Source organism: Aethalodelphis obliquidens, unplaced genomic scaffold (genome assembly GCF_003676395.1).
Source record: "Aethalodelphis obliquidens isolate GAN/ISIS:26980383/991018 unplaced genomic scaffold, ASM367639v1 scaffold94, whole genome shotgun sequence".
Lineage (NCBI taxonomy): Eukaryota > Metazoa > Chordata > Mammalia > Artiodactyla > Delphinidae > Aethalodelphis > Aethalodelphis obliquidens.
Window position 1 is genome coordinate 2,179,568 of NW_020838038.1, and position 10,542 is coordinate 2,190,109.

At 35.9% G+C, this 10,542-nt stretch overlaps 1 protein-coding gene across 2 annotated transcripts in view; it reads left to right on the forward strand.

Annotated features, from left to right (window-relative positions):
- AP1S2 (adaptor related protein complex 1 subunit sigma 2) overlaps positions 1–9,606 on the forward strand; it is a 28,902-nt gene extending 19,296 nt beyond the window's left edge. Inside the window, exon 5 of one of the 2 annotated variants that reach the window (XM_027095780.1) lies at positions 3,804–5,275. In XM_027095780.1, coding sequence (XP_026951581.1) covers positions 3,804–3,839 — 36 coding nt within the window. In that variant the 3' untranslated portion in view covers positions 3,840–5,275. Of the gene's footprint in view, positions 1–3,803; positions 5,276–7,987 lie in introns of those variants that run through there. The other variant, XM_027095779.1, reaches the window with a different exon arrangement.
- Positions 9,607–10,542: the final 936 nt, after the last annotated feature.

Consider the following 10,542-nt stretch of genomic DNA (forward strand, 5'->3'; position numbering starts at 1 on the left):
CCTTTCTGCTGTGTTTGTTGTCCTACACTTCCCACTACATCTGGTCCTTTTTGTAGGGGATTAAGAAAAAGATTATTCTTAGTATGGAGGAAAGTTGAACATGCATGTATACTGAGAAGAGGAGCTAATGGAGAGAGCGATGAAAAACAGGAATGGAATAATGGGAAAAGTATATGCGGAGGGTGAATAGGAATGGAATCAAAAGCATTGGTCTTGAGTAAGGTGAGTCTTCTCCCTCCTCTGTTTTGAGGAGATGAACGGGTTAAAGATGTAAATTTTTTTTTTTTTCCTCATGAGTTGGATGAGTTGAGAAACTACATCTAGAGGAGAGCTGCAGGGACTGAGGAGAAAGAAGAGGTAGATAACTTGAGGAAAATGTTGAGGGTTTGGAATAGGTTTGCCCAGGATTAAAGGCCCATTTCAGACTGAAAATAGTAAATATCTAATCTTTATTTAAAAAAATAGGTCACCAAAGAATCTGTACTAAGGGCACTTGTGGTTTATGTTTGTGTAATACAACTTGTTTAAATTTTTTTTCTCACTATTTTCATTCTGGTCTTTATTCCCACACAATCTAAATCACTGACATTTCAGTGTATTAAACTCAGTTTGCTAGGTAATAGAAGACAGTAGGTCTAATTCTGCACAGGACTATAAAGTCTGTGTATTGTAACAGACTTCATTCTCACCCTCCCCAATTCTTAATTAATATAATTATTACATGACTCATAAAATGTACTGGTGGTAAGAAGGCCCAGAATACTGGAGTTATATTTAATCCACTATAATGTTTTCCTCGTATATAAGAGAAAAAATAAGTTGGTTAATTATGGGCATATCTGTCATTTAGCTAAAAATCAGCCTTAAATGCTCATTAAGGCATTTATTTATAGCACAACTTTCTCAGCCCCTAGCAGTTTAAACTGGGCAAGTACTTAAAACGTGTTATAGCAACTTAAAAGTGGTTAAAAGAATACATTTATTTTTTTTAATTTAAAAAAAAATTTATTTTTTACTTTTGGCTGTGTTGGGTCTTTGCTGCACACGGGCTTTCTCTAGATGCGACGAGCGGGGGCTCTCTTTGTTGTGGTGTGCGGGCTTCTCATTGCGGTGGCTTCTCTCGTTGCGGAGCACGGGCTCTAGGTGCGTGGGCTTCAGTAGTTGTGGCTCGCGGGCTCAGTAGTTGTGGCTCACGGGCTCTAGAGCTCAGGCTCAGTAGTTGTGGCGCACGGGCTTAGTTGCTCTGCGGCATGTGGAATCTTCCCGGACCAGGGCTTGAACCTGTGTCCCCTGCATTGGCAGGCGGATTCTTAACCACTGCGCTACCAGGGAAGCCCAATACACTTATTTTTGTGGGTTTTAGAGTTTGTTTTCTTCTTGAAGAATGTTTTTCCGGTGAGGAGGTTTTTGCCCTTTGAAGAGTATTCTTCTCAATTGACTGAATGATAATTTCTTAAGTACAGTAATATGGATCACTGTTATAAAGAATAGTTTGGCTTTATCAACCCTTTTCTTTCCTAAAGGGTAGTAAAGGTCTGTCAGAAATGCCTGGGGGGCTTCCCTGGTGGCGCAGTGGTTGAGAGTCCGCTTGCTGAAGCAGGAGACACGGGTTCGTGCCCTGGTCCGGGAAGATCCCACATGCCGCAGAGCGGCTGGGCCCGTGAGCCATGGCCGCTGAGCCTGCACGTTTGGAGCCTGTGCTCTGCGATGGGAGAGGCCACAACAGTGGGAGGCCCGCATACGGGGAGGGGGGGCAGTCGGGGGGGGGCAGTCAGGGTTGAGAATTGCTTCTATAGAATTGTTCTCTTTCATAGTTAAGTCTCCTCTGGGGAGGAACCGCTGTGTACTCAGCCCTATTTGAGAAACTACCTTTTTCTTTTCTTTTAATTGTTGGTTTTTACATGGTGTGATATAAAATTAAGAGAGAGGGCTTCCCTGGTGGCGCAGTGGTCGAGAGTCTGCCTGCCGATGCAGGGGACACGGGTTCGTGTCCCAGTCCCACATGCCACAGAGCGGCTGGGCCCGTGAGCCATGGCCGCTGAGCCTGTGCGTCCGGAGCCTGTGCTCCAAAACGGGAGAGGCCACAGCAGTGAGAGGCCCGCGTACTGCAAAAAAATAAATAAATAAAATTAAGAGAGAAAACAAAAAGATGAAAAGCTGTAATATAAAGGCTCAAAGTACTGGTATTATTTAGGTGAAAAGTTATTTGATAGACAAATTTTTCTTGTTCTCTGTCCAGAAAACGGAACATGTATCACAGCAAGAGTTTCATTGGGTGTAAGAAAGCATAGTAGAATATGTGCTGGAGTACTTACATGTATCAAAATGTAGTAGGATATATAAATTCCGTTTGTAATTATAATTTTGTCAAGTTCGTTGTTTATAGTTTAGCATTACCTGAAAAGTTTAATTACATTAAATCCCAAGGGATAGTCCCAATTATTTCATTTAACTGATATTTTCATAGGAAATTTTGCTCTGATAATGATCTATCATTGGGGCTTATAATTTATATTTTTTACACAGAGAATATTGAAATAGGTTCAGAGTTCATTGACCAAAATACTATTATTAATACCATTGATACCGAAATCGAATTCCCTCATGAAAATGAAGCATTTAGGGGTTCAATTTATTATTAGTATTATTTTAGCTTGCTGCTTCATTCCACAATATTCTGAGTGGGAGAAAAAAAGCAATTATATCTTTAAACTGTTTAGGAATTATCTGAGGATTAAAATTTAACTGGCTTTTTTCCTCAAACACTTTTGTATTTAATGGTTATTATTTAAGTATAAGGTATCTGTTACATATTTTATTGAAACAGTTTACATGAGTTTGTAGCCTAATATTTCAAAGTGCCAAGTTGAATAAATATTAAATTGAGGATATCTTAAAAGCACTCAAATAAGCAGTTTTAAACTTTTTTGAGTCACAAGCCTTTTGGAGGGGTATAATCGCTTTGAGAGTCTGATGGGCCATGGGCCCTCTTCTCAGGAAAATCTGTACCTAATTTTGTCTCTAGTTTCAGGGAGGTTTTGGAGTCCCTAGACATTCATCTCTTCTCTGCACTCTAGGGTCAGTTTAAAACCTCACCTCAGGTTACCTTGTTGATGTGAGAAACATCCTTTTAGGTACATTTATAGAGAGAAGGCATAGACATTTAACACATCTATTTGGAGAGTCCTTTAAAATCTTTCTCGAGGATTATTTTAAAAGTAATATCCTTAGTCGCAAGGGTATAGTCTTGGGAATTTTTTTTTTAAGCTAAGCAAACCATTGAAAACCTCTATTGCTACCAAATGGGTGACTACTTTTCTCCTTTTTTCTTGGGAAAGATTTTCCTTTAGGATCTGTAAAAGTTCATGGTCATTCTAGGATGTAATGATTTTCATTAAGGGATTAAATTCCTTTGCTTCGTGTGGTAAAATCCTGATGAACTTGAACACTGGTGGGAGGGAGTATTCTAACTGGATTTTGAGTTAACTCAGTATTTACCAGATGACTTATACTGAAAAATCTTTTCAGAGTATTTTTAGTAAATACAGTGCTTTTGGATTTTGTAGGACATATAGGTCATCATATAGATTATCATTATATACAGTAAAATTATAAAAGATGAATCTGAACTCCTGGGCTTTGTTTAGAAGTTAAATATTCATCCATGAACCAAAATTCTAAAAACAAACAAATTCTAAGTTTCAATTAAAATTTCTTTACTGTGCACTAAACATTCTAGAAATCTGATTGTGTCTATGTCAGTTTGTATACTGTGTGTAAGAATATATGCATTTCTTTTGTAGCCACGTCATGAATATTTTAATGTCCCTGTGTACTAAATGACTACTCATCATCGTGTATGCAGAATTTCACAGAGGAAATAGAGAGCTGATATGCTCATGAAAGAAAATACCCTCAGCTTGGTGACTGATTATCTTGTATAATAATAATAGAACATTTCAGAACCATTACCTTTATAATTGTAATAATTTTCCTGTTTTCATCCTCTTTTCTGTTTTATTTTCATTCGATATGTGATCTTGATATAGCTTTTCCTGCTTGCAGCTGGTTTAATTCTTGAAAAAATATGACCTATGACCATTTTGAGTAATGCTTCATCTTAAACACATACGTGTCATCATTTATGAACCATCTGTGATTAATCGTGTAAGAGGAATACCTAGCAATTGTTAAAATGTTTACCAAAGAAAATATAGCTGAAATGCTAGGGCAGAATAAGCAATGCATAATATAGTGTGGTTTCATCTTCAAATGTTGGTGGGGGGCGGGGGGAGCTATATTTAGGGTGATTATATTATAGTCTATATGAGCAAACGTTTTCTAATGTATCACATAAAAGTGTATTTGGAAATAATACAAGAAAGTAAAATCTACTCTTATATAATATTTAAGGTAAAACATTCAGTTTCTAAGAAATTTATGCCACATTTATTGAATCACATTTGTGCTATACGGTATCAAACAGTCCCTTTAAGAACTATTAGAAAGCTATATCAGAAAAGTCTCTTCTGCAATATCTGTTGTTCAATAGTAAGTAATCCTTTCAAAGTATTAATACCTGCTTTATTTTATATAGTTAAGATTCTAATATTGCTTAAATACTAATATTTTACTAGTTATGGTTTTATAATTGTCTGCATTTACTTAATGATTTGTTAAATATGGTTTTATATTTCTGAATATGAAAACCTTTAATATTGATAATTTTTGTGTATATTTTTAATAAAACATGCAACATATATTATTATAAAGGGGAAATTACCAAATAATTCATTGTTTATGTCTAGAGAGTTTAAAGCCCGAGTTAAGTAACCTATCATTAAACAATACATTCAAAAGATGCTCAAACTGATTTACCATTGAAAGAAGACCTGTGAAAATGTGTATAAGGCAGGTATGCAGATCAGTTGTTTCCATTCTTACCATTCTCACTGTACCACATGACATTTGAAGCAACCTGGGTGGGCGGTCAAATGAGAAATTTAGCATTATATACATTGATAGCATTGGGAAACATTGGTCTTTTCGTTTCCATTTTTTTCCTCTATCCCTCCCCCAGCCCTGCAACATGTCATTCATGTGGTTTTAATGCTGCATAAATATGCATTGTCTCATGCCTGTTTGCTTTGGATGCTGTGTGCCCAGCTGTAACAAGATGTTGCTTCTTTTGTTATTTGTATACAGCTGCTTGCTTTAAACTAGTAGATTCTGAAATACCTTTCCTTGCATGTCTAAAATAAAAGTATTGCATGTACTTTGTCTCATGTGAATGACTTTTTTCTTCTCCATCCTTTTGATAAATAATATATTTCATATTTTAATTTTTCCAGGTAATTTTTTTTAATTGTCTTTTAAAAATAACAAAATTTACTAGTTTAACCATTTTTAAGTGTACAGTTCAGCAGTGTTCAGTATGTTCACATTGTTGTGCAACAGATCTCCAGAAGTTTTTTATCTTGCAAAACTGAAACTCTACCCATTATAGACAACTATTCCCCACTTCCCCTCCCCTCAGCCCTTGGTAACCAACCACCTTTCTACTTTCTGTTTCTATGGATATTACTAATTCAGATAATAGTTTTTCTAGGTAATTTTGAGCTACAATTTCAGTGTGAACATGTGAAAATTAATTTTATATTATAAATACAACTGATTAAAAAACTCTAACGTACTCTTTGTATAAGTCTCAAAGGAAGAAAATGTGTAAATGATTCTTTGAAGTTAGGCCTTTCAGAAAGGACAGATACTTTAAATAATGCATATTTGAGAAGTAACGTGGTTCTCTTCAAGAAATGCTGTATAAGATTGCAAGCAGTGAACACATAGGGGAAGTCTGACCAGCTCCAGGGAATAGGATAGGGGGACATTTTTACATGGATAAGCTAAGAATGTTAACTATAGAATTCAATGTAGGCACCCTTTAATAAATACATTAAAGGTTATATGATGTTTTAAAAATTATTTAACATTAAATGGAAATGATTCTTTTTAAATTGTCCCCTTTATTTAATACGTATGTGATTCAGATGTCAGTCTTGCAGTGTATTTAATGTTTAAGGCTAAACATTATTATAAATGAAAGAGATTGGCTTACATCATTCTTGGGAGTGTTGCATCACTTCCATTAAACTTTCTTTTAAAGCTATATCATGAAAACTCTGAGACATACAAATAGAATAGTATAAGGAACTGTCATGTACGCATCACTCAGCTCCAACAACCATCAACTCAATGCTAGTTTCATAAATCACCACCCCACCCTGCCTTTTTTTTCCACCCCACCTTTTTTGCCTATTTTACAGCAAGCCCTAGACATCCTACCATTTCATCTTTACTACTTAAGTATGTATCCCTAAGAGATGAGTACCACACCCCCCAAAATTAATAGTAATTCCTGTCTTATTCCTGGTTGGGTTTTTTTTCCTAATTGTCTGAAAAATGCATTTTTATAATCGGTTTGTAAGAGCCAGATTCCAAACAAGGCTCACACTTTATCTGGTCTCTTTAAGTCTCTCTTAATCTTTAACAACTCCTCTGCTTTTACCCGCCTTTGCCTATTTTTGTTAAACTGAGTCCCCTATGCTGTAGAATTTCCTCCATTCTGTATCTGGCAGATTATAATGGTGATGTTTAACTTGTTTTCTTATCCTCCATGTATATTTAGGTCTGTAGCCTGGTTAGGTTGAGGTTCAATTTGGAGGTGGGGAGGGGGGCAAGAATACTTCATAAAAAATAGCCTTTTTTCACCAAAGCTGACTTTTACCCATTTTTCATTAATACACAAACATACTAAAAGGTCATCATATGAACTTTATATAGAGAGCTGGTTTATAGTAAGGCTAAATACCTTCATTTAGATTTCAGTTGAGTAATGTATCAGCTAACATTTTTTGAGCACTTTCTGTGAATCAGGCACTAAGCCTTATCTCCCTTAATCTCTACATATGAAGGTAAGTACTATGATCCTTGTTTTCATAGTATAAGGAATAAGGAAACAGACCAAAGAGTTTAAATAATTAACTTAAGATAATTTCATGTAGTGCTTTACATACAATTAAATCTAATGTATGGATTTATGGTTTAATTAATTTTTCTTTTCCTTGTTTTGTGCTGTACCACAATTAGGATGCAAAAGTAAGTTATTTGGGTACAAAAATTGTTTTCCTCTGTTAAAATCTAGTATGCCTTTTAATTACAAACTTGTTGTTAGTAATACCTGAAATTTGACCTACTTGATCCTTTTTTATTTTGTGCCGTGCAAAATTAGACACTTGGGAAAAACTTTTAATTTTTTTCTAGTATGCCTACTTTGTTTAGTCTTCTTTTGACATTTAAAAATGAGTATTGGTTGTTCCATAGAACAAAAGGCACTTTTGTCCCAGATCCCAGAGCACTCTTTCTGTATGTTACTTCCACTGAAACCATTGGTTGCTCTGGGGAGGTCTGGGAAGGTGAGTTTCTGCAGCCTTGCTGCTGGGGACATTTAAGTCCAAAACTGAGTAAAAACTCAGAGAAGAATAAATACATATGACTTGAAAAAAGAGCAGGGAAAACAAAATATGTGAAGAATGGGGAGAACTCAGCGGGGGTTCCCTGGTCTTTATTTAGGGGAGGTTTTGAATTTTAACACTAAGGTAACTTACCTTTCCTGTAGAAATGTCGGGTAGCTGTGGGTTTGCACTGCGTTTGCAGTGGGCTTGACTGCTTTTTGTGTTACAGCAATGGAGCCCAGCACAATTGGTAGGTAGTCAGTAGGTATTTAATGCATGCTGAAAATATCCTCCTGTGGTCTCTGATGTTTGGGGCAAAAGTCGCTAAATAAGCACTGGCTCTCCATAGAAGTGCCCATACTGCTGAACTGCTTGCGTTCAGCGTTCTCTGAAACTTGCACGCCCTTCCGTGTCAATTTCACATTCTCAAGCCTCCCCGGATCTGCTTACCAGAGTCTCACATTTTCCCTCCACAGGAAGCTGAAACCCCACGTAGCGTTCTTGAAGAAATTGGACTGACATAACTCTCCTCCCCTGTTGATGACTTCCTGTGGCATTTCACACACTGTAGATGGTCACTGCCTTCATGTCCGTGTTAGCTAATGGTGTAAGATGACGTCTTGTCAGTATTACTGTTCTGCTAAGCTGCTTCATTCAGGCCTACACAATCTTTTTTTTTTTTTTTTCACAATCTTTTTTTAAAGGGAACTTTGGTTAATCAAGTGATAACAAGGGACTTAAATATGAATTAGAATGAATGCAGGAAAAGAAAGGTACTTTTTCTGGCTATTTTAAAGTTTATAGGTCTGTTTCTCTTGAATAGATTATTATCATTACCTTGATTATGCGTATCTATGAATATGACACAGTCAGGCAATATACATTTATTAATTACTGTCTTTGGCAAAAAAGTTAAATTATATGAAACCTGGTTTTATGAAGCCAAAGACTAGTTCATTTTATTATATATGCGAATAAAGGGAATTGACATGTCACATATCAAATGAATAAAAATTTCACTCTATGTTGAAACTTTAGAAAAAAAACAAATGTATACCAAAGACCCTTATTAGAAACTAAACACCTTAAAACAAAGGGAATACACAAAAGACTAATGGAATGATGCTGTTTTACACTAAAAATTATTTCTTAGGCATTCCAGACCTGGGACGAGGAACAGAGATCAGCTGTTTCATAATAGTAAGCACGTTATTTTTAAGGCCAAGGAACATTTGACTCCTGAGATAAGTTTCTTGTTGTCATAATCATTTAGTCACTTAGTTGTATTCTTTTTGATGCCCCCAAAATAAAATGGAAATGTTGACTTACCAGGGATTCTTAATAACAGTATGTTACAGAAAATGTTTTACTCCCTTCACAAAGTGTTGCATAAGTCATTGTTTAACGCAGGAATATTCCTTCCAGGGTGCTTGTTACAGCCAAATTTATTTTACTCCCCTATTGCTTCCCTCCACTTAGAAGTGCAGCAAACTTTAGGGCAGCTTCCTTCCCTTCTATGGCACTGCCTAGTTATTGGAAGTCATAAATATAAAAACAGATACCACCTCTCATATGAAAGTGTGAGTTGAATGAGGTAAAATGGCACTAGTGGGCTCTATATTTTTTAAGGATATACAGTTGTTTCAATGTCACTTTTATACATACTTCTATGTATGTAAACATGTCTTCACAGTTTACACTTTCATTTGTATCTGCTGGGCTGGATTAAGCTTTGTTGTGATTGTGACCAGTATTCAGGCCACGTGAGCACGTCTTATCACATCGCCAATTAGTTGTAATAAATGTTCAATGTACACCACTGTCGTGTGTTTTTATCTGTCTCTTTCCAAAAGTTTGTCAAATTATGAAGAGCTGCTGAAGGAAGAATTTAAAGAAAAAATTTTTTGAGTAAAATGTTGAAAATTCACCCACATTTGAATGTGGTGGTGGTTAAAAGCACACACAAGATAAATGGCGGAAGACTTAAGGAGTCTTCATGTACTTCAAGCTCATTAAAAAATAATGTGGAGTCCATGCTACTGAGAGCTTATCTACACATTTATTTTCAATCAATAAATACTGCTTTTAAAACCTTGATGCAGTTGACTTTCTCTTTCTGAATGAGCAACTCAGATCACTCCAGGTAATCAGAGGTATTCCAAATCAACTGGAGTCCACACACACACACACACACTAACCGGAGGTGCGAGCACACTTGCTGAAATGGACGGGTATGTGCCAAGTACTGCCTAGTATGAGTAGCAAATCAAAATTTTGGTTATCATGATAGTTAAGGGACTGCCTATTAACTACAGATAGGAAATGTTACATACAAAATTGTGGATTTTTTTTAAGTATACTCGTTGATTTCTAGAAAAAATAGGAAAACAATGAAATGAGGATATTTAAGATCAAGGAAACAACTACCATCAAACGAATTTGCTAGTCTGCTAAAAATAGATGTGTGCAATTAAAAGAAAAGGATATGTGTAGATTTAAAGAGGCTCCAACATGCAGCTATCTCTTCACTGAAAACAGGCATATGGCCTTCTGCTGGCAATGTAGAGTTGGAATTTTTGAATCATAAATAGTAATCAAATTGTAGGTTTAAAAAAGGCATTAATAAGTCTAAGTTCAAGATGGACATTTATCAGGATAATGACCCAGTCAGTGGTTTAAAAACTACTTCCTTCCATCCCTCTCATACTACCCATTAACACTTGAGGGAAAAGTCACCAACATCTCTACCTTGAGGACAAGCTGGTGTTCATCTCGTTTTTTCCTCCATGAGCTATTAAGATGAATATTCAGCTTTGAATGCCCACATTTAATTGTGTATGTCTTGGCTGTATTTAGAAAAGGATTGAAAAATTTTGAATTTAGTGAGAATTATTCAGCATTTGTAAATCCATTAGATACTTACAGAAATTTTTCACTCATTTTTAGGGTAGAGGCATTTAAATTCTGGAACAAATCAAATTTTCTTTTTCTTTTTTTTGGCCGCACCACATGGCCTGTGGGATCTTAATTC